Genomic DNA, 16560 nt, shown 5'->3' with positions numbered 1-16560 from the left:
TTTTTATCTCATGGCATTCAATAAAGTTTTTCCCCCCAAATACTTGGTACATAACATGATGTTTCTTTGAGGTGTCCTACTTTTTATAGAGAGCTATGGAATGATCCCCATGCCGTAAGAAAGAGACTCGGTTCTTACAATTTCTTGTCTTCCTGATTTATATACATGGGGATTTGGAAAAGAGACAGATCCTATTTGGGGCCTAGGCCTGGTGATTCAACATGGCTGCTGTGGTTGCCATTAATTATATTGTATCACGTGTCTGGTTCAACTATTCATTTGTACATAGCAACAGAAATATAGGAGGGGGTCAGATTAATTTTTAATGTTTCTTGCCTCAGGACCTTTTAAAAATCAAAGGGAAAAGTAGAGTATAACAAAAATGAAAAACACAATTACTCAGATTCACAGTTCAATCTAGTTCACAGTCTTTTTACAAATATAAAGTATTTGTTAAAATACAAAAATAGATGTCCTGTTTTTCTCTTATGCCTTTTTGGGTACAGGATCAATATCAACATCCTTCTTCATTGCTTCTTATTTGACGTGAGATAATCCAGGGGTGTTGAGAAGAGATTTTAAAGTCCTTAAATGCTTGACATTATGGCTAGCAGTTTCAGTCCAACTCAAATGTCCCAATAACTTGTGCTGCTGCTTGAAAAGTAATAAATTATATGACCCCACATTCGTGCTAATGTGCCTCAGAGTCATGTTTATTATGTATTTATTTCATGCAGTATAGTGCAGTAGAACAATTGAAAGAAAAGACATGGAAACTGACTACAGCAGGCAAACTACCCATAGTAATAAAAAAGGGTTCTTTTTAGGCCTTCACTGAAAATGCAGAGCGATCATAGGCAAAGATTGCCTATGATAGCCCTAAAACTATCATTTTGTATAGTCTGTTGACTGCAATTTCTCCAGACATGGCTTTTTTGGGGAGTCGATGAACTCTGATTGGATTGAGGTTTGTTATTTTATGAATGGACAGATTTCATAGAAAAACAATTAAATTCTGCCCCTTTCTCACATCGAAGTGTAAGCAAAGTTCATTAACCATCTATTTGGCTAAAATTCAGTATGTCTTTATCGTAGCAAACACTGATATTGTGAATAGAGCTTCAAATATGCATGGCTCAAAGTCTTCAGATGAGAAAGCAAAACACATCCTTGATTGCTAAAATGTTGATTTTTTCCGCATATTTTTGGCCTTTTTATATGCACAAAGGGAACCTGCAAAACTTAGTATAGCTAGCAAGCATAGGACAAATAGAACATAAAGAGCTATTTCAGCCTCAGATGAAGTCAAGTCCAATCCCAAAAATGGCACTTTCTTGATATCTTCCAGTCCTGTTGGGCTTGTAAGCAGCAGAGTAGTCTTTGTAATTGTTGATTTAGTAGCTGTTGAGCTTGTAAGTGGCAGAGTAGTCTTTGTAATTGTTGGTTTAGTAGTACCTAAAAGGTAAAGTAATCATGTAAGATTTGTAAACTGGTACATCCAAATATGCTGCCTAAAAATTGCCCTGATAACTTTCAAACACCTCAAACCAACCTCAACTAGGGAAGAACGTTACTGTCAGTGGCATGTATAGGGAACAAAACCCACTGGGTTTGATTCATAGTTGTAAAAAGGAAAATTCCTGTATTCTAGCTTAAATCTCTGAGGCTATTCTCTCGAGTATTCCTCTTGGGGATGCTCCAAAATCAAAGACAAATAGATGTGGACTAATTTGCTTTGGCATTTTTAGAGAGATGCCCATTAAGCTGTTCCTTTCAGCACTAGATATGACAGTATTTTGTATCAATAAAGTAAAGGTAAAGGTTCCCCTCGCACATACGTGCTAGTCGTTGCTGACTCTAGGGGGCGGTGCTCATCTCCGTTTCAAAGCCGAAGAGCCAGCGCTGTCCGAAGATGTCTCCGTGGTCATGTGGCCGGCATGACTCAACGCCAAAGGCGCACGGAACGCTGTTACGTTCCCACCAAAGGTGGTCCCTATTTTTCTACTTGCATTTTTACATGCTTTCAAAACTGCTAGGTTGGCAGAAGCTGGGACAAGTAACAGGAGCTCACCCCGTTACACGGCAGCACTAGGGATTCGAACCACTGAGCTGCCGACCTTTCGATCGACAAGCTCAACGTCCTAGCCCCTGAGCCATCACGTCCCTTTGTATCAATACTAGCTGACTATTACATTGCAACTTCCTCCTGAGAATGTCAACCTCTTGGGTTTTTTTTCCTACCATGTAGAATTGTGTCCGGACTGGTACAATTATTACAGTTTAAAAAAATAGTAATACTTTTTAAATTCTCTTAGCATACCCTTTAAAGCTGGTCCTTTTCTGCTTCTAATATACCTACCTTCAGAGTGTGGTTCCAGACATAAATGGGGTCCATTAGCTGGATCTGGAAAGCCGTTACAGCGGATAATAGATGAGTAATATTTTGAAGACTCTTTTGGAATTCTAGTTAGATTGGGGTCTGTGTAGTTAGTGTAATACAGGCCAAATTTTTCAGAGAAGCCCACTGCCCATTCAAAATTGTCCATCAAAGTCCAAACTGTGTAACCTCGGAGATCAACACCATCAAATGCAACTCCTGTTATATATATAAAACAGGGAAGGGGAGAGATTCTTACGGTGTGGTTTAATACAAGTTTAATTACAAACTCATACACAATGCAGACTCCTAAATAATTTGGGTTGAAGCCTATCTGTAAGCATCTGAACTGCTTTCAAAATTTCATCTTGAAGGAGTAAGTACAGAAGGAAATTCTAGAGCCAGGCATATAGAGTGAGTAAACTTAAGTTTAATGGAAAGTGTATTGAAAAATAGCTCTTAAGATAGCCTACTATACATTCAACACTATGCACTTTTTATTTTTGATTTTTATTACTGCGCGCACACACACACACACACACACACACACACACGATTATGAACATGCCGTGTTCCTTTTCCCTCCTATTTTCCCCATAACAACAACCCTGTGAGACGAGTTAAGCTCTGAGAGAATGACTGGCCCAAAGTCAATCAATTGGTTCTCATTCCTAAAATGAGACTAGAACTTGGTCTTCTGGTTTCTTGGCCTGCATCATAACCATCTTCACTATTACACCAAACTGGCTTTCAATATTTCCAATAAGGATAACCGAATATAGGCAGTGAATAGATGGTAACCATTTTCCTGCTTTCATGTATTTATCCGGGAGAGATTGGTTATATATTAGAGGTAGTTGATCATTAGCCTCTTCCTTCCTTTAGTAAAACATCAAACCATTAAGTTGGAAGTAACCTCAAATGATCAACTAGTTTCAATTAGCTCCCTTTCCAGGGAAATCGCCATTCTAGTAGTCCTGATAAGGTCTTAACCTCCTTATGTAATATATTTTAACTTACTTTTAATATTGTTAACATTACAAATGCTAACCTATTCCTTGCTAATATTTTTAGAGTTCATTTTTTCTCTACGCACCATACACAGCATTTATTTAACACACTCAAAGCTTAAAAAAAATTATAAATAACAATTACTAAGCTAGCTTGTTCCAATGCTACACAGTTAGCAGAATAACTAAATCTGCAATAGGGATTAAATTTTCAAAAACTCTGGAGATTCTGCACCATATCATTCACCATAGTCATTCCCAGGGTTAGAATTTATTTTCTTACTTCTGTACTCAAAACCCATCTCCATGCCAGCAAAAGTTCTTTCTCCATTACATGCATTAATTGGAAAATTAGTTAAATGCTCACTCTTTCAGAGAAAATAGAAGGTAGAAGGATTAACTGGATTTGGAGACCACTTGTGGAAGGAAGACCACATACCTTTTAATGCTTCATTGATGTAACTCTTTAAATAATGCATGCGCCAGGTATCATTCAAGCCTCTATCTATACGTTCAGAAACTCCATTCTCAGTCACATAAATAGGTGGATTATTGTATTCTTCTTTGATCCATTTTAAGAGCCTTCTGAAGCCAAATGGAGTCACTTTCAACCAAAATGAGCCAGAGCCCAGCCAGCTGTGGTCTACTATGGACGCAACACCTCTGTCAAAGCAAACATAAATATATGGGCTCTTTGGTGCTATCTGCTTGGCTGCTTTCTTGCAGACATCTCATTGCTCACCTAGGTAACATCATCAATGCTAGAAGGGTATGGGTTTACTCTCTTTTTATATGCAAGTGGCTTGCTCTGTCAGTGTTGGTGGAAGTGGGCTTGGTGGTTCCTTATTACTGTTAGCTTATTTGACTGACTTGGTTAATTCTTTGATAGGGGTATTATTTCCTTTTTGCTTGTTGGTATAATGTTTAATCTTGGTATTAATCTTTGATCATCTGGGTTTTGATTGCTGGTGGGGTGTTTTGGTCTTTTTATTTCTTTTTTGGCTTTTTGATTGTCTTTTGAATAGCATATAGATGTTTTTTATCACTATGAGATAAACAATGTAGAGATAAACAAGAAGTTGTTATTTGGTTTTGAACCCAGACTTTATGGTTGCCAAAAGGATTTACAACTTAGAGTTATATATAAAACTATTTTCAAGAAATTATTGTTGAAATAATCCATAGTTTCAAAGCATTGGCTTTCAATTTTATGCTCCAATGATTTACTGGTGGCCTGCAAGGATACTATAAATGGCCCATAGAGCAGGGCCAATTAAAAATGAAAGTAACAAAAACTTAATTGTCCAAAATCTTATGAGATGTCATGAGATTTTGACATTCTCTTAAAATTTTATGAAATTTTGGCATTTTCTGTGATCTGCAAAAATACTGGTGTCCCTGTAATAAAATAAAAGTTTCGAATTGTTGGCTTAGTTTGAACGTACATAATATTAAGAACATTTTATGTATTTGCATTTCTTTTTAAAGTTAACATTCCAGTAATTCCCCAAGTAACAACATCTGCATATTGATCAATTAGGCAATGAGATGCATAGAGCAAAAGTGAGATCACAGACAACTCTAACTATAAGGAGTTGGGCCACTTATGCACTAGTATTTCATTTCAGGACCTGTCGTGTTTCCTCGAAAATAAGACCTGTCTTATATATTTTTGAACCCTGAAATAAGCATTTGGCCTTATTGCCATGCACTCAAAAGCCCGATTGGGCTTATTATCAGGGGATGTCTTATTTTGGGGGAAACAAGGTATTTGATAGAAATGATACCCATTTAGAGACATGCTGGAAGTAGTAGAGGTATCTGCAAAATTTATTTTATACTGGACAAACAACACATATGTTTACCAAAGATCAATATGTAACCGTTTCTGGCTCTTTGAGAACCAGTCAACTACATAGTCTTATGGAAATTTGTGCCTGTAACATGTGATATATAAATTGCTTCAAAATTGACTCATACACCACAGTGCTTTACAGCCCTCCCTAAGTGGTTAACAGAGTCAGCATATTGGCCCCAACAATCTGGGTCCTCATTTTACCGACCTTGGAAGGATGCAAGGCTAAGTCGATTTTGAGCCCCATCAGGAGGCTCCTAGCTGTGGGCAGAGTTTACCTACAATTCTGCATTCTAACAGCTGCACCACCAGGGCTCTCAAAACATGGAAGATTCTCATTTTATCAAATAACAACATAATGGTAAAATGCTGTGCAATCACAAAAGCCAGTAATTTCACCCACAAAAACGGCTAACTTTCATTTTTATTAGGATTACTTGGTGCATAATTTAATGCAATATAAAATCATGCTTGCAGCTTACCTATCCGCATCATAGGATGTTATAATAGCAGGAAAATTTAAATTGGATGCCAGGATTGTGGTATAATGATTCAACCCAAAATAGTCATATGTGCCTTTAATTCTTTGCTTTTCACTTTCAGTAAATTCAGGGAGCCTGCATCACACATAACACAAACATACATGGAAATAGAAAAATAGATTTTTACATGATACATTTATTACAAAGGAATGGCAAGGTTACATATTACTATATCAGCTGGGCTCTGTGATTTATAATGTAGCATAAATTCTGATGTAGGACAAAAGCAGGGCACTGAAAACTGATCTTTTACCAAGAGCATAAGAACAGTGGACGTTTTTAGATAAATCAGAATCTGGTTTAAACATGCCCAGCTTCATGACTGGAACCAGAAATTAAGTTGCTTTACTGCTGGTTTTGTTGTAGTACAGGGGTGTTAAACTGAAGGCCTGCAGGGCCAGCCTGGAAATAGCAAAGGACTGGCCTGCAGTGCCTCTGGCAGCCAAAATGGGGCACGGAGGGGAGGCGTATGCGCCCCCGCCCCCATTTTCGGCCTGGACAACCTCGTGCAGCACTGCTGGCCAAAACAGCGTGTGGGGGGGGGGGCTGAGCGTAGCCTCCCCATGCCCTGTTTTCATCCTGGGCAACCTCCTGCAGCACTCTGCGGCTAAAATGGGGTCCAGGGGGTCCAGGTTAACAACAGGGTGCAGGGGGGCTGTGCATGCCCCCCATGCCCATTTTGGCTGGGAGAGTGCTGCAGGAGGCATCCATCCCATCTCCCCCTCCCTGTCTGGCACATGCTCATCTGGCCCTCGAAGAAATCCAGTTTGACACCCCTGTTGAAGTAGAAATGAACACTAGTCTTCTCTTAAACTTCTGCAGTTTCACAAATTTCATGAGCATTTAGTATCTATGGAGATTTTCAGTCATCCAGGTCATGGTTGTCTCAAAGGTGCTTTTTCAAAAGGCAACTGGACTATGATTGTTTCCTTTGTTGTTTCCTTTCTCTTTTCTTTCTTTTTTTCTTCTTTCTTTCTTTTTCCTCAAGGAAAAAAACCATAGTCCAGTTGCCCTTTGAAGCCCGTTGAGATGAGCATTTAGTGTTTTCACTAGCAAGAATCCTCTAGCCCCATGATTTCATTTCATCTCACCTCATCCCACCTCCCAGCATCTTTCTCCTCTTGTCCTTCATAGCTTTTTGAAGTCATCAGAAAAGAAGATATCGTGACAGTGGGCTGAGGAAGTTGACCTGATTGTTCCAAGGAGTTTGCCAGCAGACTCCTCACCACCATTTAGAAACATTCAAAAAGCTCTGAAGAAACACCAACCATCAGGGGCCCTCCAATTATCATTCAGTTCCTGAGATAATTGGTCATCATAAGACTATTTCATTTTTAACAGCTGACACTTGGATTCCCTTTTCCTTCTGTCTCCCATTCCTTTTCCTTTTGTGACATAAGGCAGTGGGGAGCGATGGCTTATTCAATTTTTTGTAATATATAGCCTATCCCAAGAACTATTCTGCATTTGTGAATCACTTACCGTGATTTGCCAGAACTTCTTTCTTGTATCCTCTTTTTCATCAGATCACTATAATCGCCGGTTTTGAAAATAGGATGAGCAAACCAACCAGCAAAAAACTGTGGTGGGACATCACAAGAAATCAAGAATTACACACACATGAACCAACTTATTTGCGAAAGAGCAGCTCCTCAAACCTCTTCCCCAAGGCACCAGTTGAGTCTCCACATTGTAACCTTGATGTAGCTGCTTGGTAGTTACAGCTGCAGTCACTTGTCTTCCAAGGACATCTTGTTGGTATCCTTCTAGCCCTAATATCTCCCTGAGAATGTCAGAGCTTCCACAAACTATACTCTCCATACAATGCAAAAGTAGTACTAGTACTTATAGCTACAGCTAGAACACCAAATCCTACCCATATAGCATTGGAGGTATGTGATTAAAAGCACCAGCCCTTCCCTCCTTAGAAATAAAACATCTACTAATTTTTTAAAGTATTCCCAAATATTGCACATTTATTAGATGTTCATACTACCTTTCGTTTAGGAGCTCAAGGCAGTGTGTATAGTGGTCTCCCTTTTTCCCCCTTCTTCAACAACCTATGAGGTAGTTTGGGCTCAGTGGTGAAATCCTCTGCGGATTGCCACTGGTTTGCTGCCCATGCATGCATGGTGCACGCCAAAAGCACACTGTGCGCACACATGCACAGCGCGCAACAAAAAAGTGTATGTGCACTGCATACAAAATGCGTGCTGCACCCACGTGCATACACAGTGCACACCAAATGCACGCTTTGCACGGAAAAAAGCATAACAAGGTAAGTAGAACAGTGAGGGGAGAGAACAGCTGTTCCGTGTGATTTCCTGCTTTCTAGTGAATATAAATCGTGCGGCACAGCTGATCGTCCAAAATACTGGTTCGGCCAAACCAATAGCTTTTTTTTATTACCGATTCGCCCGAACTGATGCGAACTGGTAGCATTTCACCCCTGGTTGGGCTACAAGAGAAAGACTGCCTCAAATTTATCCTGTGAATCTCTGTAGCTGAGGGCAATTCATACCTGAACCTCCCCATTCCTAGTCCACCAATTTATTATTTTATTATTTATTATTTATTTATTTAATCGTATTTATATACCGCCCTATCTCCCGAAGGACTCAGGGCGGTTTACAGGCACTTAAAAAACACATAAACACATAAATACAATATAAAAACAATTAAAAAACTTATTCTAAAAGCCCCAAAAATTAAAAATATAGAAATAAAACCCAATTTAAAACCCATAAATTTAAAATCTAGCTCAGTCCTGCGCAATTAAATAAGTGTGTTTTAAGCCCGCGGCGGAATTTAATTTAATTAATTTAACCATTACAGCACAAGTAATAATAGAAGCATGAAGCTCTTAAGGTTCATGATTTCCCTTCTGAAAATGCTTTCTTAAAAAGGCATCAATTAAAAAAGACACAAAGTAGATATGAATGTCTACTCATTAGACTGTTTCCCACCCCAAGGAATTCACCAGGTTCCACTTCTAAGTGTGACACTGAAAGGCACATATATGAACAGATGTACCCTAAAGCATAGCTGCTTTGAATTATTTACAAAGATAATAACGGTGGGATATAAATAAATGTTACACATTTCAGCTATTCATAATCTTAACCAGCCTATTCCAAGTAAACCACCTTGCAGATTTCTGAATATAAGCTTACAGTATTTCTAAAGTAGCACGATTATTCTGAACCAAGTTGTTGGAAAAATCTGAGCTGGTCTTATTTCCTAGCATCTTAGGTGCGCATGCTGCCATGCTACTCTTGTTTTAAAATTGGAGTAAGCAAGGATTAACATACAGGAGGCATGTTCCATCTAGGAGGACACAAGACCTGATTAATTGTTGTTCTCTCCTCATACTTGAAGACTGAAGCTTGATTGTGCAGTATTTTCTATCTCAGGGATATTAACATTTTTCATAATCCAAGTATAGGTTAGATACTGATACCTACTGAATACCCAAACTACGTTTGTTGATTTTACTTAATAGAAGAATACATACACTTTGGCTTTAAAACCAAGCAAAACTATAGACCTTATTACATGATAGAGTTTACATTGGGGTGCCCAATCTGGACAACTTTAAGACCTGTGGACTTCAACTCCCAGAATTTTGGGTGTTGAACTGCACAAGTTTTAAAGTTGCCAAAGCTGGACACCCCTGATTTATACCATTATTTAATTTATGGAATAGTGGACCGTCTCAACATTGTGTCCTGATTACCGATAGCTGCTCTTTAGCTAATATAATTTGTGATCAAACCAGATGGAAACTCTGGTCCAGCAACAACTGAGAATCCAAGGGTGGGGGAGTGTCTCATTGTTACAGATATTGTATTACCTGAACGTATCTCTCAGCAGCCTCATAATCCTCCTGTTTGTGAGGGTTCTTTGGCTCGGCCCATTCGATACTGATGGAAAGTGAGATCAACCCTTTTTGCCTGGGACGGTAGGTTTCATTATAGAGATGCCACACTTCTGCGTGTGCCCTGATCAAATTGTGTCCCACAATGTAAGGGGCACGACCAGGTCTTCCAGATATGCCTGAGAAAATAGTAACAAAGGAATGATTAACTCTGCAGCTACAGGAGTACCAATAGTTATATTTTACTCATAGATTTTAATCTATTTGCTTTTCTACAAGGAGATAACCTCTTAAAACGTGCATTTTTCTTCTTCTTTCAGAATATTATACTAAAGTGGTAGCAGAGGTCCATTTTACTGCTTTGATGATTGTAGCAGCGACATAAAGATAATAAATTTAAAGGAGATCCTAAAGAAATAATTCTCTTGTTCAAGAAAATAAATTACATTATAATTAAACGTTATACATATTATATCATATTTTATTTCTGACATGTACATCAGTTTCTGGCCTGTGTGAATCCACACTCCATGGTTAACTAAAAACCCTAAGCTTAAGCTTTTCCGCAACTCATTTACACAATCACGTCTGTCTTAAAGCCATACTTCCCTATGCCCCAATATCAGTTACTGTATATAAGTTGCTGAGAATAACTTGTGTTGCTTAAAAAACAGCAAACTTCCAAATATATGCAGTTGAAGTTTATCACGGGCCATTGGCTTAAGAGGAAGAACTAGAAAAATTTGAATAGGCTTGGCAGCATAGCCGCAGCAGACCTGGCCTAAAATAACAAAGGAGTAAAGGCTTACATATGGCTTATAACGATTTCTTGCACGCTCTGCTCTTCCTGTAGGAATCTATTGGATAATGTTTCCTGCGACTTTCTCAGATATTCTAATAAGATTGATTAATAGCCCCAAGAGACAATTCAGAACTTGTTCATCTAAGAAGAGATTTGCTATTCGGTTTTTCCAAATCTCTTAGCTCCATTAATGTCTTTCATTAATTACGTCTGTTCCTGATGCTCTGTTTCGAAGATTCAGAAATACTGGGTTAAGGGTAAGCAACCTGTGAATCCCTCCCAATTGGTCCTGCTTATTGACATGGCCGAAATGTATGATTCAGCAACACTTGAAAGCAGTAGTGAGTTTCAAATCCCGGCGTTACTGGTAGCGTGCGAGCACACGGCGCTTCTGCACAGAAGCTTCTGTGCATGCACAGAGCATTTCTGATGATGTCTGGGCGGGTGGGTGGAGCCTCCTGCAGCCGCCACTACTGGTTCACCTGAACCGGGGCGAACCAGGAGCAATCCACCGCTGCTTGAAAGGCTAAATGCTACTTTTACATTAGATTAAACCTGGAATTTTAAGTTCTCTGTTAATTGCAAAACTATCCTTTCCTGGGTCAACAGAGATTTTAATAATCAACAATAACCTCCTGTTTTTCTAAAGTCTTCTTCCTACAAACAAGAAGAATTGGCAAAAGACCTTACCTGGTGCAGACACTCCATAACCATGACCAAGGTTGGCAATGACATAAGGCTCATTTAAAGTTATCCAAAATTTCACCTTGTCTCCCAACCTTTGAAAAACGAGGTCAGCGTAATCTTTAAATTTCGAAATGATGGTGTCGTTTTCCCACCCTCCAATATTCTGGAGGGCCTGAGGGAGATCCCAGTGGTAAAGGGTTATCTAGAATTTAAGACATGCATTTACAAAAGTCTATCTTTTTTTTTTGTTCGATTAACCAGTTCTCTGTGTAGTGGCAAGCTGTAAAATATTACTTGGGGAGAAATGGTTTATTAAACTCTTCTACAAAGCCACAGCCAAGTCATGGGGTGCTAATATATAATGCTCGAGTCAAAAAATGTGAAATGCTCCCACGTTGAAACTTTTATCCAATCAATTAAGAGACATTGCCCATGCAATTACACTGTATTTGGCTTCTTAGCAGATATTTGGGTGGAAATAAATAGAATAAAATAGAATAGAATTCTTTATTGGCCAAGTGTGATTGGACACACAAGGAATTTGTCTTGGTGCATATGCTCTCAGTGTACATAAAAGACACCTTCATAAGGTACAACACTTACAACACTGAATGATATTCATAGGCTACAAATAAGCAATCAGGAAACAATCAATAACTATAAATCATAAGGATACAAGCAACAAAGTTACAGTCATAAGTGGAAGGAGATGGGTGATGGGAACGATGAGAAGATTAATCGTAGTACAGATTTAGTAAATTTAGTAAATAGTGTTGAGGGAATTATTTGTTTAACAGAGTGATGGTGTTTGGGAAAAAACTTTTCTTGTGTCTTATTGTTCTGGTGTGCAGTTCTCTATAGCATTGTTTTGAGGGTAGGAGTTGAAACAGTTTATGTCAAGGATGTGAGGGATCTGTAAATATTTTCAAAGCCCTCTTTTTGATTCGTGGAGTATACAGGTCCTCATGCATATTCTTGTGACATTTTGTTTATTTTAATTTTTTGGGAGTATTGGAAATCAGTGGGCAGTACAGGTATTTCTTGACTTACAATAGTTCATTCAGTGACCGTTCAAAGTTACAACTTTGGCACTGAAAAAAGCAAACTATGATCATTTTTCACACTTCCAATCTTTTTATCAGCCCCATGACCATGGGATCAAAATTCAGATGCTTTGCAACTGGTTCATACTTATGACCATTGCTGTGTCCTGGGGTTATTTGATCTCCTTTTGTGACCTTCTGACAAGCAAAGTCAATGGGGAAGCCAGATTCACTTAACCACTGTGGCAAGAAAGGTCATAAAAGGGGGGAAAACTCACTCAACAAATGTGTCATTTAATAACAGAAATTTTGGGCTCAATTGTCATAATTCAAGGAGTTCCTGTACCTACCCTGTTTCCCTGAAAATAAGACCTATCCTGAAAATAAGCCCTAGCATGGTTTTTATGTGTGTGCCTAATATAAGTCCTACCCCCAAAATAAGCCCTACTTAAGAGCCTGCACAGCCTGCTCCACAGTGAGCAAATAGAAGAAGTTGGCCTCAAGTACATGGGGAAAAAAATAAGATACCCCCTGAAAATAAGCCTTAGTGCCTATTTTGGGACCCAAAAGAAAATAAGACCCAGTCTTATTTTTGGGGAAACACGGTGGTTCTTCTGAGTATTGTATACCCAACCTTGACTATAGGTCGTCTTTGAATTACTACCATATGTTTCGTGACAGATGTTACAATGACACTGAAAAAAATGACCTACAACTGGTTCCCACATTTATAATTGTCAAAGCATCTCCATGGTCATATGATCAAAATTTAGGTGCTTTGGTAACTGGCCTATATTTACAATGATTGCAGCATCATAGAATCACGTGACCACCATTTTTGACCTTCCCAACTGGCTTCCAAAAATCGAAGTCAATGGGGGAAGCCAGATTCACTTAACCACTGTGGCAAGAAAGGTCATAAAAGGGGGGAAAACTCACTCAACAAATGTGTCATTTAATAACAGAAATTTTGGGCTCAATTGTCATAATTCAAGGAGTTCCTGTACCTACCCTGTTTCCCTGAAAATAAGACCTATCCTGAAAATAAGCCCTAGCATGGTTTTTATGTGTGTGCCTAATATAAGTCCTACCCCCAAAATAAGCCCTACTTAAGAGCCTGCACAGCCTGCTCCACAGTGAGCAAATAGAAGAAGTTGGCCTCAAGTACATGGGGAAAAAAATAAGATACCCCCTGAAAATAAGCCTTAGTGCCTATTTTGGGACCCAAAAGAAAATAAGACCCAGTCTTATTTTTGGGGAAACACGGTGGTTCTTCTGAGTATTGTATACCCAACCTTGACTATAGGTCGTCTTTGAATTACTACCATATGTTTCGTGACAGATGTTACAATGACACTGAAAAAAATGACCTACAACTGGTTCCCACATTTATAATTGTCAAAGCATCTCCATGGTCATATGATCAAAATTTAGGTGCTTTGGTAACTGGCCTATATTTACAATGATTGCAGCATCATAGAATCACGTGACCACCATTTTTGACCTTCCCAACTGGCTTCCAAAAATCGAAGTCAATGGGGGAAGCCAGATTCACTTAAAGGCCATGTCATTCACTTAACAACTGCAGTGATTCGCTGACAACCCTGGCAAAAAAAGGCCATAAAACTGGGCACAATTCACTTAACAACCACCTTCCTTAGCAATGGAGATTCTGGCCCTAATTGTGATCATAAATTTAGGACTACCTGTATATAACAAATCATTTCATTGTAAACCTGAAGGATGACATTTTATTCCCCCTTACAAACATATAGTACAGGGGTCTCCAACCTTGGCAACTTTAAGTCTGGCAGACTTCAACTCCCAAAATTCCCCAGCTTGCTAGGAGTTGAAGTCCACCAGGCTTAAAGTTACGAAGGTTGGAGACCCCCGCTATAGTAGATTGTAAGGTATCTCACACTGTTTATTTTACCTGAGGTTGGATATTTGCTGCAAGAAGTGCATCCACAAGTCTTTCATAATACTTCAGGCCAGCTTCATTGATACGCTTGGTGGTCCCATCTGGGAGAATGCGAGGCCAGGAGATTGAAAAACGATAATGGGTCACCTTGATATCTTTCAGAGCAGCCACATCTGCCTCTATTTTGTGGTAGCTGTCACAAGCTACATCTCCATTATCATCGCTGTCAATTTTCAAAGGCGTATGAGCAAACTGGTCCCAAATACTGAGGCCTTTCCCATCTTCTCTCCAAGCTCCTTCAATCTTTAATGAAAGGAAAGTTATTTCTATTAGGTTTATTACAACTTCCCTGCTAGGAAATAATCACACATATGCACCCTATTTTGATGTCCTGAAGGTGCTTTTTCAGGAGGAAGGAAGGAAGGAAGGAAGGAAGGAAGGAAGGAAGGAAGGAAGGAAGGAAGGAAGGAAGGAAGGAAGGAAGGAAGGAAGGCAGGCAGGCAGGCTATAATGAGAGGGAGGGAGGGTCTGAGGGAAGTCCTGCCTTAACACTTGGCCACCACAGGTGCCCCCGACATGAGTGACATCGAGCTGGCCACACCCACCCTTGCCACACCCACCCCAGCCCCCTGAGGTCAAACACAACCCTGATGCGGCCCTTAATGAAATTGAGTTTGACATCCCTGGTGTGGGAGTAAGAACAGATTTCCAGAGAGGGAAAAATGCAGACTATAGGAACCATTTGGACCCCTTAGTGATCCTGTGGACACAGATAAACCTCCAGGTGGCCTTAACAACTCTCTAAAACGATGCAAATTACCATCTGTCTGCAAGGAATATAAATCCCTCCATTCCCCAGCATCCAGTCAGGGCTGAAGAAGTTTCTTGGATGAGAAGCGAAACGTCTCCAATGAAAAAACAAGAAAAGTCCAGTTGCCTCCTGAAAAAGCACCTTTGGAATAACCATGACCTGGATGACTGAGAATCTCCATAGACTTTTAACCCTATTTTGATCCTCACCAAAAAACTGTAAGTTTAGATGGAGAGAATGAGAAAGACAGAGGCTCTTTATGGTTGAACAGGAATTTGAACCCAGCTCTGCTGACCAAACCTAGACTAACAGATCATGCTGGCTCTCACTTCAATGACTCACTGCTAAGTACAAAATTAGTAGTATGATTATATTGACTATAAGAAAAAGAGAGACAGTCTAAGAACCGGCAGTTGCATGTTTCACTTCCTCACTTCCTTTTTTCTGGAGTTTGAATAAATTTGCCAAAGGAAGAATTCCTGTTAATCTTATAAACTTCATCTGGACTAATAAACATGCTTATTATGGGATTTGAATTATCATTAAAGCGGTAGCTCACCATCATCGAGATAAGTACTAATTTAGAAGTAAAGAATAGTCCAGACCAGGGGTGAAATCCAGCAGGTTCTGACAGGTTCTGGAGAACCGATAGCGGAAATTTTGAATAATTCAGAGAACCGGCAAATACCACCTCTGATTGGTCCCAGAGTGGGGTGGGAATGGTGATTTTGCAATATCCTTCCCCTGCCACGCCCACCAAGCCACACCACGCCCACCAAGCCACGCCCACAGAACCGGTAGTAAAAAAAAATTGGATTTCACCACGGACCCCAAGCCCTCTCCATGGTAATCTAGTTGGTGAATCCCCCAATTTTCCACTACCACCACTTCTTACAGGCATTCTAACTGTCTATCCGGTAGCTATTCAGGCCAGATATATCAAATCTCCCAACAATTTCCACAATGTTCTTTATAAAGTTCTATATCAAGGCATGTTTCTTTTTCTAACCTGATATGCTGCTGTGGCCACACTCCAATAGAAGTTCTTGGGAAATTCTCCATAAAGGAACTCATCGTCTGTTGACAGCGGGAATCCGTTGTTACGTATGATTTCTGAATAATATATAGCAGACTCCTTCGGGGTTCTAGGCCTGTTTGGATTTTCAAAATCAACCTGGTGTAGGCCGAATCTTGGCTCGTAACCATGCAGCCATTCAAAATTATCCATAAGTGACCAACCAAAAAACCCTCGAAGATTTACTCCATCTAGTTTGTAGGCTAAAAAAAACAACACACAAAAAAATCAAGACTGTTTTTGTATCGGATGTGTTTACTGTAATGCTAAAAAAGAAAATAAAGTTAAGAAACAAGGAACAGACTTGATGATTTGCTCCTGTTGACTTATGTGTAAGTGTAGGTAGCAATTTTAGGAATAGCTGGAAGTAAATTGTCCTTCAGCCTATAGTCTTATGTACATTTAATGGGTTTATTCTCAGATTTCAAGATCCATGACATTAAGAATACAAATGCCGTTTTTCTGAGCTTGGTTTTTCAGACTTGCTGGATCTACAACACTCGGAGCTGGCCAGAACTTCTGTTGGACAAGGCAATAATCCAGAGGTGATATCTGCTTAC

General features: G+C 39.4%; 1 protein-coding gene across 1 annotated transcript in view; it reads right to left on the bottom strand.

The window, feature by feature from the left end:
• Positions 1 to 532: 532 nt before the first annotated feature.
• Positions 533 to 16560, bottom strand: part of LCT (lactase) — a 29987-nt gene continuing 13959 nt past the window's right edge. Inside the window, exons 9-17 of the mRNA XM_058194202.1 lie at positions 15935 to 16203; positions 14127 to 14417; positions 11154 to 11352; positions 9638 to 9840; positions 7267 to 7364; positions 5725 to 5859; positions 3827 to 4050; positions 2360 to 2593; positions 533 to 1455 (exon numbers count right to left, since the gene is read on the bottom strand). Coding sequence (XP_058050185.1) covers positions 1178 to 1455; positions 2360 to 2593; positions 3827 to 4050; positions 5725 to 5859; positions 7267 to 7364; positions 9638 to 9840; positions 11154 to 11352; positions 14127 to 14417; positions 15935 to 16203 — 1931 coding nt within the window. The 3' untranslated portion in view covers positions 533 to 1177. The remainder of the gene's footprint in view (positions 1456 to 2359; positions 2594 to 3826; positions 4051 to 5724; positions 5860 to 7266; positions 7365 to 9637; positions 9841 to 11153; positions 11353 to 14126; positions 14418 to 15934; positions 16204 to 16560) is intronic.

This window comes from Ahaetulla prasina, chromosome 1 (assembly GCF_028640845.1).
Source record: "Ahaetulla prasina isolate Xishuangbanna chromosome 1, ASM2864084v1, whole genome shotgun sequence".
Taxonomy (NCBI): Eukaryota; Metazoa; Chordata; class Lepidosauria; order Squamata; family Colubridae; genus Ahaetulla; species Ahaetulla prasina.
This window is presented reverse-complemented; position numbering and strand designations above follow the sequence as displayed.